We start from the raw sequence: 23594 nt of genomic DNA, 5'->3' as shown, positions 1-23594 counted from the left end.
AGTCAACTTAAGATTTGGAGACTCCATTACACAATTCAATTGAGGGAACGAGTTTACTCAATCAAATGAGTAGAGTCATCTTAAAAGGGGTTTCAGTGTTGTTTTTATGTTTAGAAACAAACATTTGTGTAGTAGGTACTCAATGTGCTGAAAGTGTGCTGTCAATTCAATGCATTTGCACCTCAAGGGTGCATTATGACATAATTTAGCCATTATGGGGACAACTAAATATAGGCAAAAGTAGGCACTACCTTGTCCAGTCTGAATCTGCAGGCATCGTGTCGTTTCAGCAATTCTACGGTGTATCAGCAAATAGGCGTTTGAATAAAACTCTAAACGTGCCTGTAATGTTATTGACATTCAGAGTAAATTGCTTTCAAGAGGACAAACAGGTTATGATGTTCAAACAAGGAATAACGAGAACCGTTGTCGTCCCAACCCTCTTTTACTCCCTCCCTCGTTCCTCCCACACAGACATGCGACCCCCATCCCTCTCGTCTCTCTTTTATACCTACTCTCTTTTCTACAACAAACATGGCCGCGAAATCAGACGGTACAGCCGTTTCTGTGCAGAATGACATTCCGCCAACGTGCCTCCCAGGTCTGGAGAAACGCTCGCCGCAGTGCCGTCCCGTCGGGAAGGAGTATTCCCTCCTGGACTGCTGCTGCACCCTCTGCGCCCTCTTGGTCTTTTTTTCGGACGGGGCTTCAGACCTGTGGCTGTCTGCCGACTACTATCTCAGGCGGGACTACTGGTGGTTCGCATTGACACTCGTTTTCATCATATTTCCGTCTATAGTGGTGCAGGTGCTCAGTTTCCGATGGTTCGTGTTCGATTACTTGGATTCGAACGGAAGCGGCACGGCTGCAGCTGCTATGGTGGCGGCGTCCAATGCGGAGAGCCAGTTCAGCACCAAGGACAGCGATCAGCAGGGCGCTGGCCGCTCTTCTGTGGTCACCGGAACCCGGAGCAGCGCTCAGACCTGCTGCAGAGCCTGTGTGTGGCTCATCCAAAGCATCGTGCACATTTTTCAGCTGGCACAGGTCTGGAGGTATGTCCGTTTACACCAATTAAACAGAAATTACCAATCCGTCGTAAATTCCATGGCGCGACATCAGCAGTTCATTAATTCCCTCAATTTTTCTGTCATTCTGTGTGTTCCTGTGGCGTGCCCTCTCTCCGACAAAAGCGGAACACCCACATCAAGGCATAATCTGGGAGCCTTTTCGTGGCCACATCATTCAAGTGGTAACCTGCTATTGTTACCGTAAAAAGCTATTTCTTCTTAAACCCATACAAATTATTTTCATTGGTATATCCTAGTTTGTCAGGTTTATTTAGTCAGATCAAATAACATTTAGGCTCAAATAAAACCAGTTTCCACATGAAGCACACTGAAAAAAAAAAAATGTAACCTAAAATTTTTTTCCTGTGGTAACATTTAAAAAAAACTGGGGGGAAAAAAATCACTGATTTTAATATAAATAAGGTAACAATTGCATATTAGCATTTTTTACAGTGTAGTAAGAATGACAAAAAATCCATTATGAATGGTTTGATCAACTCAGGCAGTCGAATTTAATATAGTTTTGCACAAATTGATTTGAATTCAGCATAGTCTCTCATATATCAAAGAAAACAAGCGAAGGGGGTGCATTATACTAAAAACCTCACTGCTGTTATAGAGTACAGCATGTTTGAATCACTGATGACTTATTGCAGTTAGAGTGAGAAAAAGGGATCATCCTTCTTAGTATCACTGCTTTGTATTTCCTGTTGTCCCATGCCAGTTCATCATTATCTCCAAGCCATTTGGTTCCAGGCTCCTCCTCCTCCTCCACCTCTCCCAAGATTCTGGGTCAATAATCTCCCGGAGAGACTCCTCCACTCATCCACTCATTCAATCTGTCCACCAGAAATCGCCTTATATGCACACTCTGAAATCCTTTTGTCTTTAGAGCAGTGTACAGTAGTTGCCAAATTGAATTTTCTCTTTTTCATATTACTTATCATTGACAATGGTTTAATTTCAGCATAGCTATGACTGACTGGAAATGTAATTCTTTTTTAGTTTAAGTTTTTATAAATTGCTAAATTCGTTCTTATCCTTGATTTTGACATGGTAACACTTAACAATAATGTTCCATTCATTAACATTAGTTGATGCATTAGGTATCATGAACTAACAATAAACAATATCTTTTTTTACAGCATTTATAAATCTTTGTTCATGTTAGTTAATAAAAAATACAATTGTTCATTGTTAGTTCATGTTAGTTCATAGTTAGTTCTTAGTTCATCAACAGATGTGAACATATACAACTTTTGATTTTAACGCTTGTGTTGTGTTTGTCTGTGCTAACACCTTTTGTGTTCCCGGTCAAAAATGACCGACCAACACAGATTGTTAATAAATCTCTCATATTGCATATACTATCCCAATATATTGCATTAGATCTTTTTGTCAACTTCTTTTTAAGTAATTATGATTATTGATAGAAGGATTAATTGAACTGAGCATATATCAGTCTGGTGGGGGGCACTAATATTAATAATAGTTAATAGTAAATAGTTAATTATAATAATACGTTTTTGTAATAAATTAATAACCAGACTACAACTTGCTTGATCTAAACAAAATAGGTGTCATTTTAAAGTTTAGAATCTGGACTTTACAATCTATATAAAGCTGATCCTACCAATTCTTAAAAATGCTTTTTAATTTGCTGAAAAATTAGAACTGTTTTGTTCTCAGAATTAGCAATTTGTTACACAACAATTACAGTATATTCAGAGTTGGTAAAAACATAAAAAGATGAGATAACCATGTGTTATATATCGTTGGAAATGTCTCGGTTAGTAAAACGCAATGAACAAATTTGTTTCACTCAGAGGCCTAACTGCAGTGAGTATTAGTGAATGAAATTCACACAGACACACAAACAGGAGTGTATTTTGTCACATTTTTTCTTATATCTTCCAGAAACACACATATAACATAGACAATGGCATATCCTAACTTACAGCAGACTATCCCGATTCAAACAAACCCAAACACAACATAATATAAGTAGATCTTGAAATATTCCTCAGAGTGCACATGGAAAGATGATGCACAAAAGGGTGTTCAATAATGTGTGTGAGTTGGTTTTTGTGGTTTATGAGTTTTTGGTTTTTAGGTTACACCCTAGTAATTACGAGGGTATTATGCTATAAATGTGGTTTATGAGGACACCCCTAGTGTCCTCGTAATTCAAACAGCTTTAAAACATACTAAACAAGTATTTTTTTGAAAATGTAAAAATGCCAAAAGGTTTCTGTGTTAGGTTTAGGGGTAGGTGTAGGGTAAGGGGGTAGAATATATAGTTTGTACAGTATAAAATGGAGAGTCCTCATAAAGATAGGAGTACCAACATGTTTGTGTGTGTGTGTGTGTGTGTGTGTGTGTGTGTGTGTGTGCGTGCGCGCACATGTCCGAGGACTTTATGTGTGCAAACACACATCCACATACCACCCCAATTCCAAAAAAGTTGAGACAGTATGAAAAATACTAATAAAACAAAAAGTAGTGATTTCTATATTATATTTGCAAAATTGAAAACACTACAACTACACATTATATGATGTTTTACCCTGTGAATTTCATTGTTTTTTTTCTTTCATGTACAGTAATTTCAAATCAGATGATTGTAACACACTCCAAAAAAGTTTAGACAGGAGCAATTTAAGACTAATAACAATCTGACAGGTTAAAATAACAAGGCGATGTGAAAAATTTAAAATAACATGGCGATATGAAACAGGAGATGTTAAACAGGTGAGGCAATCATGTTATAGTATATAAGGATCCTTCAAAAACAGCCTAGTTCTTCAAGAGCAAGGATCATTCAAGACTTGTCAATTTGCCAACAAATGCTTCAGCAAATAATCCAGCACTTTCAGAACAATGTTCCCCAAAGACAAATTAAAAGGATTTTGGGCGTTCACCCTCTACAGTGCACAATATAGTTAAAAGATTCAAGGAATCTGGTCAAATCTCTGTGCGTAAAGGGCAAGACGAAAACCACTTCTGAATGCTCGTGATCTCTGATCCCTCAGACATCGCTGTCTTAAATAATATAATTCATCTGTAATTGATATCATGAACATGGGCTTGGGATAACTTTAGTAAACCTTTTTGGTCCGATGAGTCCACATTTCAAATAGTTTTTGAAAAACAGCCGTCGTGTTCTCCGGGCCAAAGGGGAAAATGATCATCCAAGCTGTTATCATGTCAGGAATAAAAGCCAGTGTCTGTATGGGCCAGGGGTGTGTCAGTGCCCATGGCATGAGCAACTCGCACATCTGTGAGGGCACCATTAATGCAGACAGATATGTATAAATTTTGGAGCAACATATACTGCCATCCAGCACCATCTTTTCCAGGGACGTCCCGGCATTTTCAGCTGGACAACTTCAAACCACATACTGGCGGAATAAGCAGAGAGTGCAGATGCTAGATTGGCCTGCCTGCAGTCCTGACCATCTCCAATTGAGAATGTGTGGCACATTATGAAGCGCACAATACGGCAAGGAAGACCCTGTACAATTGTGCAGCTGAAGACCTGCATAATGAATGAATGGGGGAAAATTCCTCTTTTTAAACTTAACAAACTTGTGTCTTCAGTGCCTAAATGCTTAAAACGTGTTATTAGAAGTAATGGTGACGTTTCACAGTGTTAAACACTCGACTGTCCCAACGTTTTTGGAGTGTGTTGCAATCATCTGATTTGAAATGACTGTACATAAAAAAATAAAAAAACAATGAAATTCACAAGGTAAAACATCATAAAATGTTTAGTTGTAGTTCTTTCAATATAGCAAAGGGTGAAAATAATTAGCAAATTTCTCCTTTTTGTTTTTATTGTCATTTTGCTTACTGTCCCAACTTTTTTGGAATTGGGGTTGTATGTCCTCATCTACAGGATTGGGACGCTCCTGAACACCTAATATTTCTGTATTTTGTAGTCTAATCCATTCATTTCCAATGGCCGGGAACACCACGTGTAACAAAGGGAACTAAAACCAATAAAATTTTATGAAAATTATCTTGTGTGTGTTCAGATGCCCTGTGTGAACAAAGTCATAGAATTTTATTCCAACTAGATGAAATCCCCTCCCAAAAAAAGTTAATTGGTCAGTTTTGACCGGAACACAATATAAGGGTTAAAAATGTATTACAAATTATGTTTAAATTAAAATAACCAAGATTAATAAATGCTGTAAAATTATTGTTCTTTGTTAGTTCATGTTAGCTAATGTTTTTAACTAATGTTCACAAATGGAAACTTATTGTAAAGTGTTACCTTTAGCATTTTAAATTCTTGATTACTGTTTCTGAAATGGTGTTAAGCATTCTTGTTAAACCAGTTCCCTTTCAGGCTTTTACTCAGTGCAGCTAGTGTTGCCATTTCTTAAACATCTTGATTGCTGACAGACAGAACTTCACAACACACAAAGCAATTTCCATAATAATGTCTGGAAGAAATTTGCAGTTAAAATTGTGGCCATTTGGGGACTAAAGTTTAATACACTCACATATAAATCAATAGAAATACACCCACACATATTAGAGGCAAGTGCTGCATAATTGTGGTTGTAAACATAAAGGCAGCAAAGTGCCCGTCTTTTGTGTTGATCAGAAATGACAGGGCTGAGCTTCTATGTGACTGGATTGTAACTGCTGCTGGCTGACCCACAGGGTAATGCATGGTTAATGATGTTTGCAGCCATTGATATCACAGACCTGTCAATCATTTCGATCAAACTTGGTTTGTGCTTCTGTCACAACACATGCACACTGTCCTCTTCATGCTGTCTGTGTATCATTCTCTGTCTGTCACTCATACTTTTCTTCAGCCCTTACTTGTGACCTTTTGATTTGTGGATTTCCGATTTCCTTTGTCTATTTGGAAAGGATCCCCTTTTCTGACCTTTTCCTGAAAATGTTACTTTTTCTGATTTTTACATTGTAAGAGTGCAAGTTACTCACCCTTATGTCATTTCAAACCTGTATGACTTTCTTTCTTTCATAGAACACCAAAGGAGAAGTTTAGCAGAATGTCTGAACTGCTCTCTATTCCATATCATTAAAGTGGAGGGCAACCAAGGGATGTAAAGCTCCAAAAAGGACAAAAATACTGTATAAAATCATAATGAAAGTAGTTCAAATGAATTATGTGCCATATTTCAAGTCTTTTGAAGCCATACGCTGGCTTTGTGTGAGGAACAGGCAAAATCTTGCTTGCTGCTGTGATCATTATTCACATTCATTGTATGGAAAATAGCAGCTTGGACAATTTGCTACTTTATAAATAGCTCATTTTGTGTTAGTCATATGGGAAAGACATATGGGTGCCTAAATGATGACAATAATTTTATTTGTGGGTAAATGATTCCTTTAATGTCATTTAACCATAATAAACAATTTTACACATTTACCGTTTTCAGAAAGAGGATGAGGGTATCACTGATTCAAAGCCAGCCAGCAAAAAATAAAGGGGGGAAACAATTGTCATCTCATTTGAATAAACTGAACCATTAGCCCATTTCATTCACAAATTAGCCTTGAGAATTTAGCCAAAGCCCTGCTGAGCTATGTACCAATGAATATATAATTAACTCGTAATATTTTCAGCGCAACTAAAGGAAAACATCACTGGCACAGAAGCTTGGTGTTTAATGAAATATTTTGTGCTCTCTCTTTGTTCGTCTATCTAGCATTGCTAAGAATAGCACCTTTTTAGCACAACATTTCACCATTTTCATGTTACCTCTGTTTGACCTGCAATAAAAACACATTGATTTTCTTCTCTTCTTCACCTTTCAGTACTCTCTGGCAGAGACTTTGCTTAAAAGCTTTAGAGTAGAGCTTTCCAGGCTCTCTGTCTTTGTTTGATTGGAATTAGCAGTAATGCCATTAAAGCTGCCACCGGCACTGGTCTTGTCACATCCCTGCATTAGAGGGATTATAGCTGTAGTGTTTACCTGCAGTCAGGGGCATAGATTCCGGGGGGGATGGGGGCAGGTAACCCCCCCAGTAAACAAAACAAGCAAGTAAACACTAAACAAGCAAAAAAGCACATAAAAAGCACATAAAAGTAATCCATAAGGCTCCAGTGGTTAAATCGATATCTTCAGAAGTGATATGATAGGTGTGGGTGAGAAACAGATCAATATTTAAGTCATTTTTTACCATAAATCTCCACTTTCACTTTCAAAATGTGAAAGAATATGAAAGTGAAAGTGGAGATTTATAGTAAAAAGGACTTAAGTATTCATCTGTTTCTGACCCACACCTATCATATCGCTTCTGAAGATATCGATTTAACCACTGGAGCCTTATGGATTACTTTTATGTGGCCTTTATGTGATTTTTGGAGCTTCACAGGTCTGTTCACCATTCACTTGCATTGTATGGACCAACAGAGCTGAGATATTCTTCTAACAATCTTTGTTTGTGTTCAGCAGAAGAAAGTCATACACATCTGGGATGGCATAAGAGTGAGTAAATGGTGAGACACTTTTAATTTTTGGGTGAACTATCCCTTTAAACATTTTGTAATTAGATTTACCTATTTGAGAGTAACCTCTGAGAAGGCAGAGTTAAGAATATTTCCCCCCAAAATGACAATTCTGTCATAATGAACTCACCTTGATGTCGTTCCAAGACTGTATGAATTTCTTTCTTGTGTGAAACACGAAAGGATGCATTTAAAGAATATTCATTAATAATGTTGTTCATTCTTTTTAATAAATAGCACATATTTTTCATAAAATAGCAGTTGATTGATACTCACTTAAAAAACATCAAAGTATCATAAAAGTAGTTCATGCGGCTCAGGCATCATATTCCAAGACTTCTGAAGGCATATGATTGGTTTTTGTGAGAAACAACCCAAAATGTTTATTTTAATGAAAATCTTGACGTCCTTTGTGCATTCTTGAGCACTTCTTTAGGGTCAGAAAATTTTCATCTTTGTGTGAACTATTCCTTTGAAGTAACTCTGACCTGGTACACTTACAGTTTACATTTACATTACATTTATTCATTTGGCAGACGCTTTTATCCAAAGCGACTTACAAGAGAGGAAAACATAAGCGAATCATCTTAGGAGACAGTGGTATGAAAAGTGCTGTATTACAAAGTATCACTAGCATCATAATAGTATTCAAAGTTGGTTTCAGTTCCATCTTCCCTCCAGCTTTAGATGAGCAAGATCAATTAGGATCAGTCACTACCACCGGCGTTGAAAACACACTTTTAAACAGGCTGTGTTGAGAGAGACGTCCTCTATCTCTGAGCAGTGTCGCAATATCTTACTGTGGGGCCTGCAAGAGATTCATCGCCTTATAAAGTCTTATTTGTTTACATATAAGACATTGCCTGCTGCATGCATGAGTTTATGCTGTATTTCAAGATATATGTCACCTTTATCACCAGAGAGAATGACAACAGCAAAAGAGATTACTTCACTATGCATTTGCTTGTTCACTCAGTATAATTTAGCTGGTAAATTACTCCATTACTCACATGAGGTGACATCCTATTCAGCCAGAAAAATTAAATCTATCTGGCAGGTTTTGATTCAGGGGTTAATATAACAGCATGCAGAATAACTGTCATTGGGTCTTTCCTTCAGTGGAAAGTTTTACCAGATGCAGTACCCTATTGAGCATGCCAGCAGTGTGTTTAACATCTTTATTACCTTTTAAAAGTGCTATAAATAAATCCAGTACTTAAGACTTTTCCAGCTGGGCTGAAACTCAAACAGAGTTGAATATTCATGAGGATGAATATGAGGGAGGGCGAAATGCACCAATTTATGAAAAAAATCTCATCTGTTACAATGCGATAATTTACAGGCATTGTGTGAATAATTTACCCAGTGGATATCAAAGTTAAATTCTACCGAGGAGGATATATTCGAGGGGAGAGGAGGATGTGTGTAGCTGTTGGCCAAACAGCTTAATGCCTACTTGAGACAAATTCTTGAGAGGGGATGCACCGGGATTAACTGTGATGAGAAAAGGAAGAAACCTAATAAAACTTAAGCTGTGGTTACTGTGTGCTTGATAAACTGGAGGAAGCTGTAGACAGTGTGGATTTTAGTGTGACTTGGGTTTGTGCATGTTTGTGAGTATGGCTGATATGAACGTTTGAGCAATGCACTGAGTACTGACAGGATGAATTAAATACAAATACTCTGTTGAATGAAAGACCATGTCCGAAAACCTAATGTGTTTGTATGTGTTGCAAATACAAGAGTGGCATTTTCTCAAATGCTCACCGCCTTTACATTCCTCAATGTCGTATTAGCCATAAGAGACAGAATATCACACTTGAATTAATGCATCACATTTTGTTACTTTATTCCTACATGTCTAAACTGACTTATTTACTTGACATAAAATTTCAAACTCCAGTTATATTTTGTTTTTGAAAGAAGTTTAGAGATGAAATAACATTTAACCATCATTGGTTTGCAGAAGAACAGTATACTGTACTGTATATTCACAAAATCACCAAGTTTGACCAGTTTGATGAAGCAAATGTCAAAATAGTGCTTATTTAAATAGCTTGACAATTAAAGCTGGTGAGGACGACAGTTGCGAGCATTACTGCAGTTGACTGAAATTCAAAGGAACAGGCAGGGAAGGTTTATTTTGAGATTTTTAGACCCCTGCTTGATAAAAACTGTTTTTAGTCTGTTTTCTATGTTAAGATATTGCATGCCACACTCCCTAAACAGAGTAAAATGCACAGAGGTCATTTTAATTTAAAAATCTGAATGGAAGAGATAAAAAGTAATTAGACCCTGGTAAAGATTACAAGAATGATCATGTTCATTGGCCCTGTGCATATGATCATAATTAGGATAATGCTTCAAAAAGCTATTACATTTTTTGTTAAAGTTCCTATAGAGGAACGAAAGAGAGAGAGAGACATATATAAAATGATATGATGATATAAAAGTATATGATGATAGGAAATAAAAAGCATTTCCATTTTTCTAACTCTGTCATCACCACCTGCGACACACCTTAACACAGGGAATGATGCAGTGTCTCATAAGCACCACAGTAGGGCTTTGCTTTGCAATTAAATGATTGACAATCTGATTCTAACCCGCTGCCAGTCTGTTTCAAAACATTAATGCATTTCTTTCTCTTTCTTTCTTTCTTTCTTTCTTCCACACATTCGCTGTCATTCTCAAGGGTGTGATTGTAGTGTTGTAATTTAGGAGAGAGAGGAGGGCTGATCAGATATTTATCTGACTTTCAGGAACTAAGCTATTTATTAGCTGAGGGCAGATTGAACTGCCTTCACAGAGAGGAAGATATTTAGCAATTAAAACCTCAAGTTTTACTCTGTTCCTCACACAGAGTTTTTGTGTGACTTTGGAGGACTTTAAATGCAGGAGTCGTTTGGAATACTTCTGTAGTGTTTTTATTTATTTATTTAATTTTGGGAATAAATGATTGTGACTGTACGTGTATCTGCTTGTGAAAGGGATAGTTCACCCAAAAAGGAAAATTCTGTCATCATTTACTCACCCTCATACCATCTCAGATGTGTATAATTTTCTTTCTTCTGCAAAACACAAACAAAGATTTTTAGAAGAATATTTCAACTCTGTAGGTCCACACAATGCAAGTGAATGGTAGCCAGAACTTTGAAACTCAAAAAGCATATAAAGGCAGCATAAAAGTAATCAATAAGACTGGTGTTTAAATCCATACCTTAAGAAGCGATATGATAGGTGTGGGTGAGAAACAGATCAATACTTAAGTCCTTTTTTATCATAAATCTCCACTTTCACTTTCAATGTGAAAGAATGTGAAAGTGAAAGTGGAGATTTAAGGCGGTTTTACTTGGTACGCAGTCACCACATGCTCCCTATTCATTTTCAGTGAGAAAGAGGCGGCAGGCGGCAAAACGGAGGAGGCAGTTGAAGCCGTGCCGCTTTCCAAGCTCGGTCACGAGAATCAGAGGGGATTTTTTCACAACCAATCAAATTGCATGTAGCTTTTACATAGTCAAAAACATCATGGAGGAGAGTGTAGTACTCCTGAACTTTAGAACACAAACCTAAATGTAGCACTTGATGTGATTTTTGTTATTTAAATGTTATTTAAGGTATTTATAATATGTATACGAATTTGCCAATAAAAATATTAAATAACAAAGTCTATTTTGTTAACCACTTGTTAAAATAAATGCAGAACTCACCTGAGACATGGAAAACAATATTTACAGTAATCACCTCAGAGACACAGCATCTTAGCGCTCACTAGCATTATTGGAACTGAAACAGTAGGGGACTCTCATGTAAATGGAAAACGCCTGTATACAAGAGAGGTGGCAAGATCACAAGCAAAGCCTGCCGCCCACCGCGTCCCATGTAAAACCGCCTTTATAGTGCCTTTATATGCTCATATTCTGCCTTTATGTGACTTTTGGAGCTTCAAAGGTCTGGTCACTATTCACTTGCATTGTAAAGATCAACAGAGCTGAGATATTCTTCTAAAAACCTTTGTTTGTGTTCTGCAGAAGAAATAAAGTCATACACATCTGGGTTGGCATGAGAGTGAGTAAATGATGAGAGAAGTTTTGGTGCAGGGGTGGGGTTAGGTGTTCCAAAATATCCATATTATAATTTATTTTAAATAAAATTATTGCAGTTACGTTTACCTGCCTGATACATGTTTTACATTGTTTATAAGTGTTAGGTTTAGGGTTAGGGTTGCATTAGGGGATCTAAAATATCGATATATTATAATGTAACTTAACTAATATATCTATTCTAAACTCAGTACTTCAAGTCTTTGTGCCCTCCAGAAGCTTGCGATCGGATGGTGAACAACGTCTTGTGGTGCCATCTCACAGAGGCACAAAATCACTTTCTCTGACTTTCACTTCCACTGTTCCTCATTGGTGGAACGACCTTCCGAATTCCACGGGAGCAGCTAATTCTGTAACTGCTTTCAAGAAACATCTAAAGAAGCATCTCTTTCGTGATCTCTAATCCCAATCCTACAACTGTCTTCTTTCTTACTCAAAAAAGAAATCTTACTCGATTCTTTCACCACTGTCTCTCACCTTCCTGCCTACTACATCTCTGAGCAATTGAAACTTTGTATTGTAGCACTTCTCATGTTATTGCCTCATTATGATGAATCACTTTTGCTGTATTCATCATTTCCCGATTTGGACAAAAAATAAAATAAAAACATTAAAAAAATTAAAATAAAACATATTGCGGTTAAATACACATGATAAATCCAAGTCTATGACAGAATAGTCCGAACTGAACTGAGAACAGAATGACAAGGACTTTTTGATGTAGGCAAAAACTCTCTACAGTGAGGTCTTCATCACGAGACTACTCCGCTTTATTCGATAAGGTGGACTGAAAAGTCCTTTAAATAGAAGCCACACAAAGTCTTTTAATGTGAAATGCAGGCTTAGCAGATGATTGTTTCCTGTCGGTTTATGTTATGCTGCTGTAAGTGATTTTTTAAATTAAATGACATCCAGAAAATGTCTGCGGGCTGCGGTCAGATCCTTTGATTCTGCTTGTCAATCATCGTGTGCGTTCACAGGGCAGCCCATATATGCTGGTATAAGTACCAGTAAGGTGTCCTGCTCCCATGAGACACTCATGGCCGGATGGCGCATCGCTCTGAGGTACCCCTGCCCTCCATCTGCTCTCAAACAATGGTCTCCAAGTGTGCCTGTGTTTTGGAAAGAAGTTGCGTGGCTAATCAACGGCTATCTGGTGAAAGTTCCAAAACGGCTTAAATCGCTTATACAGCACCCTTAAGCAAAATAATGGGCCAAGCCTGTCAATTGTAATGTTTGTCAATTGTCACCATGGATACTGATGGTTAGCCTGCCAATCGTTGGTGTTTGTGTAAGGATCTCTCCTCAGCCTTGGAGCTGTGTGCCTGTTTTGTAGACTTTCACCTTGTACAAGAAGAAAAACAGAGTTTCATGCTCAACGTTCAAAGGTTTGATTTAGTCTAATAGCATATCGTGCCCTGAAGGATGGAAATTTACAAGCAAAAAGAGTGGCTTTTTTTTTTTTTTGCCTCATTGGAAACACACCCTTTGCTCATTTAAAAGCAAGAGTCTGAGTCACTTGTCAAATATGAAGCACACTCGTTGACAGCCATTCTCCCAAGCTCTGTGTTGCTTGATTTTTCTTTTAGGGGCTGCTTTTGTAATCGCACAGCAAGTTGTGAGAAGGATGTGGAGCAATTTTATAGACCTCATCAAGTCAGGGTGATTCATTCTGCCAATCTCCTGCCATCTAGCGAGCACTCCTATTACTCTCAGTACCCTTGAGACAGACTGAAATATCATGGCACTTCTTGTCAAAAGAAACAAATTAACTCTCATGAAAAGTCAGATTTTTCAAGGAGCTCACATAAAAATGTTTCAAAGCACAGCTGCAGCTTCTTATAAAATTAATCGATTTTTTTTTGCTTCATATCTTTTAAAATGGCTATGCCACCCTTCAATAAAGGAATACTTTACATCCATTCTTACATCCATCTAACAAGATATACAGTGTAGTCTTGGGGTCATACATCACAAAATAGTAATGAGAAATAATGAAAGTGAAAGATAGTGATTCCTCTTGTGAACAAATGCTCTCTGATATCCATGTTACCTCACATGCAAAGACCTTGGTGTGTCTCACAAAACATCTTTGACAGCCTGTAGACTGTAGTGTTGAGGACAGAACATGACATGTTGGAGCACTCAGACCAGGTACACTGCATATTTCAAATGGTTGCAGTCACAATGGACAGACTCTATGTCTTCTCCTACAGACTCGCTTCAAAGAGAATTGTGACATTCAGCATTTCAAACGGTTCATAATAAAAGTGGTAGATATAACTAAAGGTCTGATGATCTCTATTAAAAAGAATCAAGAGGTCATTTCTAGCTTATCTTACATCTTTGGCTTTCTTTGATACACTTTCATGTCAAAGTGAAATCAAATTTGACCCTGTTTCCTTTTTTTAATACACATTCCTGGTCTAATTGTGCATAATTCATCAGTGCATAATATTCCAAAGATAAAGGATGTTTGTCTTCGTAATCATCAAAATGTAATACCTTGTTCCACCTATGAAACAACTTTTCTTTTCGGCTGACATCATCTAGGCCATGGACGTGTGGAAAATAATGTTGAAGCCAGGTATTTAGGCATTGTTTAAGGCAGCTATTGTAAGCAATGCAGTCTTTCTAAAATCTTGCCAATTGTCAATGCAGTAATTTCATGCTAGTTAATGTAATGAAGGTTACACCAATAATAGTAAATAACGATAGATTTGAAAACAAAGTGTTTCCACTGAGTGAGTTGAGATGCTCTCAATAGTGAAATTGACTTGAGTCTCCATGACCCCATTAAAAAGTAGTCCTACACAACTGACTGTAAACTCTCATTCAGTTTGGGCTTCATTCTGGTATGAACTGCCGACTTTTCACGATCTAAGAAATAGTACACAACATTGCCCGCCCATTTTTTTAGCCTGCTTGGTTCTGGAAGTATTTTTTCCCATTCATTTCTTCTGTAGGGATTTCATAAAATCCTTCATCCTTCGTTCTGAGCCATGAACCAAACACACGAGCTCTGAGGTGAATCACAACATTACAAACTTTCATTTGATGCAAAAAAGTATTTTAAAAATCTGAAAATAAGACAAAGGTAGAAATGTGTACTTCTGCCATATTTCCATTTATGCATTTGGCAGATGCTTTTATTCAAAGCAACTTACAGTGCATTCAAAGTACACATTTCATGTCAGTTTGTGTGTTCCCTGGGAATCGAACCCATGATCTTGGCATTGCTAGCACCATTCTCATATTTCTATTCTATGGCAGAAATAGTAAGAGTAGTATGGTAGTATGCCATTTCGAATCCGGCCAGTGCGTCACGTGTGTGGCCGGTCGCTTCAGAGCTCCTTTGGCATGCTTTGTTGTCCGCGGTTCTATGATTGGTGGATCTTTCTATACTGAATCATGGGTAGTGTAGTTGTTCACCAGGAATTCTGCTATTAAACACATTTTTTAAACAGTGAAGCTGAAATAACACAAACAGATGGCTTAAACAGAGGCATATCCTGTTGATTAACATCCTCTGAGTTCATGGTAAGTCAGTCTTTATAGGTTTCTAAGTTATCGTTAAAAACCAATTCAATGAATGGGATTTTGCTTTCGAAACCTGACTGCTGCGCTCTATCCCGATGGATGAAATCATGTCCCACCTAATTTTCTTTTCTTGTTGAATATTCTGTTTCACTATGCCACAGTACGGAAGTAAAAAGGGTTATGAATGCCGTTTCATGTTGATTTTAATGCTCCCCATTCCTGCAATCCACTATCCGCTAACCCTTCTTCTTCTCTGGCTGTCCCTCAGATATGTCCATGCTTTATATCTGGGCGTGCAAAGCCGCTGGCGTGGGGACCATGAACACAGACACTTTTACTGGCGTATGATGTTCGAGAATGCTGACATCAGCATGCTGAGGCTGCTGGAGACCTTCCTGAAGAGCGCCCCACAGCTTGTTCTGCAACTCAGCATAATGATCCAGACCAGTCAGGTCCTTCCCTTGCAGGGTCAGTCACTTTGCACATCTTTGATTAAATTTGTCTCAATCAGAGCATGATAGAAATTGGTTGGGCCTGTGCTGTTTGTTTATATTATATTACATCAGTCACCCAATTAGTCATATTGCAATGCACCCAACCAGAGGATAAAGTATTCTGTGCCTTTTATTGTGTTTTTTGTATTACATCTAATTTGAATGTGGCACAATAGGATTTGTTTAGAAATTCAAATGGCCATCATTAATGTTTAGAGTGTAATTTCACAGCAGGAGACTGCATAGCAGCTCATTTTCAACCTAACTGCAAATTAGCTGGTAAATACCAAGGAAGTGATATGTGTGATCGAATTTGGAAGTAAATTGGTTGCATACATATTTTAGGTCAGACTAACCATTTTAATAAGATTAATATTTGAGTAGTTTTGTTAATGATTAACCACTACATCAGCAGTCTGTAGTTAAGGATTTGTTCCATTATCTCCAGGAAGAATACACTCCAAAATTGCAATGAATAAATTAAAGCAATAAAACAATTAACATGAAATTACAGTATTCAAATGATGATTTAGAAAATTACCACATTAGTGGTTGCATGTCAGTTTCATTATATACTGTATAATGGTGACATTTAAAATCATCTTTAATTGTAGTTTCATTTCTCCAGTCTGTCTTTGGATCTGTCATGAATATACAGGATATGTGATAGTTACAAACCCACCTGACAGGTGCCTTTGATTACAGAGCAGCAAAAACTCACTGCTGCATTAGTACAGCTCCATGGGAACAATTGCAGCCACTGACAATGTTCCCTGAGGAATTTTATCCAAATGTCAAAGAGGAAACTGTGACTCTGAAGAACACCCAGAGATAGTTAACTGAAGGATATGATCTCCGTTGAAGGGCTATCATTTGATCTGACATCCCTCTTTTTTTCTATACCATTCTGACTAAAGTGGTATTTATACAGTGACAGCCTTACTCATATTACCTTCAGTAAGACTGCTGAGCACATTTTGTTCCACACAGATAAAAATGAACCTGTGGAAAGCTTAAAAAAAAATAAAAAATTTGATTCCACTGCAAGGCATACCCAAGTCTCAGAAGATGCCCAAGGTAAACATCCACCTTATAGTCAGCAGTGTACAGAGTACAGACATTAGTGCAAGAGTGTGTCCTTTTGCTCTGTCCTAACCTGCACTTTTTCAGTGTGAGGTTTCTCCTTTGTTCACACTGCTCACAAATCCATTAGTCGATTGACTATTCCCACTGCCATTTTGCAAGTGATGAAATATGATCTATTTGTTCAGACAATGCAGTGCAGTATTCATCTACATCGGTTGCTATAGAAATGATGTAAGAGTCAGCACGATACCAAGAGACGTTCTTGTTACTGTAAAAAAAAAAAAAATCCTGTTAAATTTGCCTGAAACACACCATAAAAAATACAGTGACCATGTTTCAGACATTATTGGATGTCATTTTGGTGCCTGCATATTTTACCATTAATGCATATATCATTAATCTATATAATTTTAATATAGAGACCTACTGGAACTACATAAATCTGCATTGAACTTTTAAATATACTGTTACCCATCATAGTAACACTGGTGGAAATCAAAAGCCCACATGATGACTTCAATTTCATCAAGAGAGGCTCTTCCATGAGCAATGGCCAATAAATATGTAAAAACAGTGGACAGCGTCACTCACCCAAACAAAAAACACCATCAGTCTGATACTAAAATAAAGCAAAAACATTAACTAAACAACATAAACTGATATCAAAAATAAGAAGAAACATAACTATTTCAATAAAATATAATCAAATGTGATGGGTCACAGAGGGACTTCTAGGAATGCCTAAATTTTGTTTTTCACCGTAATTTTAACAAAAGGTTACCTTAAAAGTATTTTTATTGACTTGCCAAGAATAATATACATTTTCACCTTTAACTATAAGGTAAATCATACTTTTAACTTCTAAAAAACATATTTTTATTATAATATTTAATCAAACTTACAAGTGACGGCTGGAGAACTAAATAATGATTATATTCCTACTGATTAGGAGAGATTCTCAGTTTTGACTTCTCCTGACTAAATGGGTCAGCTAATGAATGGCCAGACAGGAACCTGATCAAATATTCATGAGAGCTTCTACACTCTTTACAGCACCCAAAGACAATTTCATTTTCTGAGCAGGATGGTGAAATGTACTGTCATTCTTTATATATTATTTACTCATCTGAATTATTATACATTGGTAGAACTTGATTTCAAACTGACCTGAAAAGTTCATGGAATCAGCCCAGAGAAAAATTGTATTGTTCAGTGGTTGCTCTTTCATAGCTCAGGAGACTTTATGGATTTTCCAGATCTACTGCACTGAAGTATCAACTTTGTGTCAGACGTTTCTCCTTTAAGTCCTTACACAGTAATTCAAGAGACAGTTGTTGGTATACATTAAGAGTATAGAATACAGTATAAAATAAATGTTAATAGCATACATTTGATAATTTGGTCTTGACAATTTTTATCCAAAATGCTTGAGTTCATACTTGTCAGTCTGCCTCCCTCATGTTTTTCAAGGACTCTTATTTTGAAGTTTTCCCCTGACTACATTTCCCAGAATTCACAGCCCTCATCACGTCCATCTGTTCCCTATCATCCTTACCTATCCTCCATTCCATCATCTGCCCTTGTTTGTATAAATACCTTCCTGTTTTGTTCATCCATGTTCAGTCCTTGAAGGGTTGCGTTATGATGTTAAGTTTTATTGTTTGTTCCACTCCAGCGTTTGTTCCACTCCATTGATTGCTATTAAAAGATTTAAAGAATCTACTCCTACGTCTCCTCTCTTCCACTCCAAGTACCCAGCGTAACAGAAGGACTGACCTGAACAAGATGGAGATACCCGATGGCATCAGGCTCCTCCTCCTCGAGCAAGGGGACCGTCCAGTTGAGGATCACATCTGTGAGTTTTTACAACTGGTGAATTTAGTGCACTTTAATGACCACTCTCTGGAGGTTTTCTTCAGGGCTGGTCTTAATAGTGCACTAAAGGAGCTAATGCCTCTGGCGGATCCTCACTGGATGCTGCTCGAGTTCATGGAGGTGGCTTTGCAACTTTGCGGCTCACCTTTCACTGTGGGTGTGGAGGATGAGGACTTTGAGTCTCCTCCCACAGTGGATGCCCCGAAGCCTTCCACGGCTCCTCCCTTGGAGCCTGCCATGGCTCCTCCCTCGACGCCTGCCACGGTTAACGAGCCAGCGCCCATGCCTGCCACGGTTAACGAGCCAGCGCCCACGCCTGTAGCCCCGACCGTCCGAGAGCCTGTAGCCCCAACCGTCCCAGAGCCTGTAGCCCCCTGCGAAACCATGGTCAAGGGGAACCTCAAACCCTCCGACTCCGCCTAGACCCTCCGAGCCCTGGACTCCACCTTGGTCATTCGTTCCCTCAGTCTCACCTCTGCTCTATGTCCCTTCGGCTCCACCGTGGTCCTTCAGCCAATCGGCTTCTCCGGGGTCCCTCGTCCCTCCAGCTCCGCCTTGGTCGGTCAGTGACCTGGCTCTGCCTCGGCTCTCCGATCCTCCAGCTACGCTTCGTCACTCCAAGCCTCCGGCTTCACCGGGGACCTCCTTCCCTACGGCTCCACCTCAGTCCTCCAAACCTTCGGCTCCACACTGGCCCTTCGAGCCGTCGGCTACTCTCCGGGCACCAAGTTCCCTGGCTCCGCCCCTCAAGTCTTTTACGGCTCCGCCTTCCACAGCTCCGCCCCTCAAGCCTGTCACGGCTCCACCTTCCATGACTCCACCCTTTGAGCCTCTCATGGCTCCGCCTCTCATGGCTCCGCCTCATGACTCCGCCCCATGGCTCCGCCTCTTGGGCCCTCCACAGCTCCGCCCTCTTCCCTTGAGTCTCCTCCTCCAGTGGTTCCGCCTCCAGATCTATTCCCAGCCTGGAAGCCAACCCCCAGGCCTCCTGATCGTCCTCCTTGTATCCTCCTTCTGCATCACCCTACCCTCCTAATCCATCTTTGGGTGCCAGGAGTCGCCCTTTTGAGGGGGGGGGGTAATGTCACAGTCTCCCTCCCTCATGTTTTTCAAGGACACTTATTTGGAAGTTTTCCCCCTGACTACATTTTCCAGAATTCACAGCCCTCATCACTTCCATCTGTTCCCTATCATCCTCACCTGTCCTCCATTGCATCATCTGCCCTTGTTTGTATAAATACCCTCCTGTTTTGTTCATCCATGTTCAGTCCTTGAAGTGTTACGTTGTGTTATGTTATGATGTTATGTTTTATTGTTTGTTCCACTCCAGCGATTTGTTATTAAAAGATTTAAAGAATCTACTCCTAAGTCTCCTCTCTTCCATTCCAAGTACCCAGCGTAACAGTACTGAAATTTCTGATTGCAAACTTCGATATCTTGACAAATCTAAGCACAGTTTGTAACATCTAGAATGAATCTCCAGAAATTTGAATCGTGAGTAGCAGAAAATTTAAGTAACATGATTTAAACTAAATGAATTTAAATTAATTCATTGTTCTGCTTTATTTATTACATTTTAATATAAAAATAAAATTTAAATATATTAAAAATTAATAAAATGTACAGTACTATCAATTTTATTTTATTTAAATGTATATAATTTTATTGTATTTTATCTGAATTGTATTTCATTTTTAATTGCTGTCTAGGGGAAACAATGAGAAAAATGAGGAAAAAAAAGTCATTAGATTTCTCTGAGACATAAACTTTTTCTAGTTCACCCACACACTTAAAATCCTCCCTGATATCATCTAACCATCCTTAAACGAAGTTTTATATTTTTTTCCAGCAATGTAATGCAATTACAGTATAATTAAAGACCTAAAACAATAATTACGTACTGACTCCATATTTGTCTCTATTGTCTTTCTGTCACTCCAGGTCTGTCTGCATCTGCCTCTCTGGTATCTCTGGGCTGGATGATGGCATCTTATCAGAAGGCATTACGGGACTCTCGTGACGACAAGCTTCCCATGTCGTATAAAGCCGTGGTGGTGCACATGCTGTGGCACCTGTTCACTGTAGGAGCACGTGCGATGGCCTTTGCCCTCTTTGCCTCCATCTTCCAGCTCTACTTTGGCATTTTTATCGTGGCACACTGGTGCGCCATGACTTTCTGGATCATCCAGGGTGAGACGGACTTCTGCATGTCTAAGTGGGAGGAGATTATCTACAACATGATGGTGGGCGTTGTGTACATATTTTGCTGGTTCAGTGTCCGTGAGGGCCCCACGCGCTGCCGTCTGCTCCTTTACAGCCTCATAGTGCTGGTTGAAAATGTGGCCCTCACTGCCGTGTGGTATATTTACCGCAGTCCACGCACCTCAGACTTTTATGCTGTGGTGGTTGTGTGCGTGGTGGCCTGTAGCTACGCCCTGGGGACATTTTTTATGTTTGTCTACTACAGCCTGCTGCACCCAGATGGCCCTGTGTCTGCGGCCTATATTGGATTTTGTGGGGTGCAGGTGGGTGCTGTTTCAGACCCTTGTATTTCTTCACCCACCTCAGCACCTCCTCTGGATGCAGTGAGCAGCCCTCCACGGACACTGCAGAGGACTAAAGGAGGAGAGTCAGTATTGGGAGGAGATGGTGGAGATGTGTTTAAAGTGCGGCCTGTTGTGGGACCACGAACTCCAGCACCTAACCTCACCCCAAGGACAGAGGGCCCGGTGATTCGCATCGACCTGCCCAGGAAGCAGTACCCAGCATGGGACGCCCACTTCATTGATCGCAGACTGCGAAAGACAATTTTGGTGCTGGAGAGTGCAGCTCCAGTCACACCAAAGATTCAGTATCGCTGTCTAGGCACACCCAAGGAAGTGATGGAGTATGAGACAACAGTCTGAACACAGGGGATTCTCAGTTTGATAAGCTGTTTACCTTCTTCAAGTATAGGATGTAAAGCACAAGCGTGGAGAGTCTGTCCTCTCCAGCTTTATTTGGTGGAGTTGTAGTAGATGTATAGGAAACGAGGCGGGGGAGGGGAAAACGTTGAGCCTGTCAGATCTCCACATGACCCCTTACTGACACTTTTCATCTGTGGAGGCATGTGGCGCGATGCGCTAGTGTCTAAAAAAGGGCCACCTTGCGGTGACATTAGCCATTACTACAGGTTATTGTGTCAGAGGGTTAGGAGATTATGTAGGAGGCCATTCAACAGGCAGTTTCGAGCAAATTTATGAAAGAACCCCAGAGACAACAAAGTGTGGGCTGTGTTAACAACGTATGATCAAAAAAACAACATATCTGTGTGGTCCATTGACAGTGAAGGTGCTCAAACACTTCCTAATAAGGTAAAAACCATTTCAAACCACTTGTGGCAGCTGCCCTAAACAGTAATTACTGAATCCAGTCACTAGTAATTTATTGGGTTCTGAGGTTGTGATACTCTAAGTACAAATAAAATGGTAAGATGTCTTGTTAAAGGCCTTAATCAAATTACTTACATTTGGAAATTCAGCATCTGAAAGGTGAATTCCGATCTTCAACAGCTATTATCTTTACATTTCGTGAATGAAAAATTCATTTAAAAATGTCTATGGTTCATATTCTGAAAATATTTATTGAAGAGATAACACCAACAGGCATTTTTAAGCACAAATTGTATTACCTTCAAGGACAAACAAGACGTTTATTCTCAAAACTCCTTGCTTTGTAAGAAAAAACTTGTTTTGAGTTTTCAAAAACTCACAATTACATCATCAAAGTCTCTTTTCAGTGGACATTTCTGCTCACTTTTCAAGGAAACACATATCACTGTAAAATGCTTTTTTTCAGTTTTTACAAATGTTCTCAAAGGACATTTGTATCATACTTGAAATACTGGGTCTGATGCTGAAAAATGACTGAATGCAACTTTAAAAAGGATTGAATGATGTTTTATCTCAAGGACAAAGAATCCTGATCAAACTGGTTTATTTTATGCCTGTAATATGGAAGTGAAAATGGTAATACAACAGTATTTCAAACAAGGTAACAAACATGAGTTTAAATTATGAGTGGGTTTATTATGTGAAGTTTAAAGGGAAGAAAAACCATATAGCATATGTGTACATATAATTCATAAAACGTTATCAGCGTTATGATTATGCTGTTTCATGTGATTTACACAATCTGGTGCAATAATAATTTTTGAATTGTGAATTAGAGATTTGATGCATATGAACAAATCCATGCAGTATTCTCTGTCTCTTTATCTATTCTTTTTATATTCTGTTTTCCATTTACATTAATAATTTTTTTGTGTCTTTTTGTGGTTATTTCTCACATCAATACATCTTTAAGCCTACTGTTTCATGTGACAATTTAATCTACCAACTGATTACAGATGATGAAATTATATAGGTATTTTAACTGGTCAAAACAATTATTATTATTATTATTACTTTCTCTTTTTCTTTCTTTTTTCTTTCTCTCTTTCTCTTTTTTCTTTCTTTCTCTTTTTCTTTCTTTTATTTCTTTCTCTTTCTTTCACTAGTGTACAACTCAAATGACTAAGCACATTTTTTGCATTAACTGATTATTGGGCTGGTGGATGGAAAGAGAAGTTGATTACCGGTAATCATTTGGTTTGTGCTATGCTGACTGATATCATGTTATTGCTAAGTCCATTGTATCAGAAACCTGTTTCACTTTTTGGCATAACCATTACGTATATGTCCATTTTGTAATGTGTTACCATGTTGGTGCTAGCTGGGACACTTCAGCACAGCTTGTATGTTCACTCTGATTAATGCTGGATTTGACTGTAGACACGCTAAAAGACGTCGCCTTACACTGTAGAGTCGACTGATGCTGTCGACTACAAATAGAAACAAGTCTAACTTTAGCCATGTTCTTTATCTGAAAAATAAATAAAAAGTTAAATTGTGTG

The 23594-nt window shown here is 38.6% G+C and overlaps 1 protein-coding gene across 1 annotated transcript; it reads left to right on the top strand.

The window, feature by feature from the left end:
• Positions 1-534: 534 nt before the first annotated feature.
• On the top strand, positions 535-23594 carry LOC127420117 (XK-related protein 7-like). The gene is made up of 3 exons (XM_051662117.1): positions 535-1052; positions 15475-15674; positions 20603-23594. Exons 1-3 carry the CDS (start codon positions 535-537, stop codon positions 21565-21567), a joined length of 1683 nt encoding a protein of 560 aa, XP_051518077.1. The 3' UTR covers positions 21568-23594.

This window comes from Myxocyprinus asiaticus, chromosome 29 (genome assembly GCF_019703515.2).
Source record: "Myxocyprinus asiaticus isolate MX2 ecotype Aquarium Trade chromosome 29, UBuf_Myxa_2, whole genome shotgun sequence".
NCBI lineage: Eukaryota > Metazoa > Chordata > Actinopteri > Cypriniformes > Catostomidae > Myxocyprinus > Myxocyprinus asiaticus.
This window is presented reverse-complemented; position numbering and strand designations above follow the sequence as displayed.

Excerpts from the sequence above, each read along its gene's own strand:
- LOC127420117 (XM_051662117.1), top strand. The coding sequence starts at position 535 with ATGGCCGCGAAATCAGACGGTACAGCCGTTTCTGTGCAGAATGACATT. Across the intron at positions 1,053-15,474 it reads CAGCTGGCACAGGTCTGGAG|ATATGTCCATGCTTTATATC; the intron begins GTATGTCCGTTT and ends GCTGTCCCTCAG. Across the intron at positions 15,675-20,602 it reads TCAGGTCCTTCCCTTGCAGG|GTCTGTCTGCATCTGCCTCT; the intron begins GTCAGTCACTTT and ends CTGTCACTCCAG.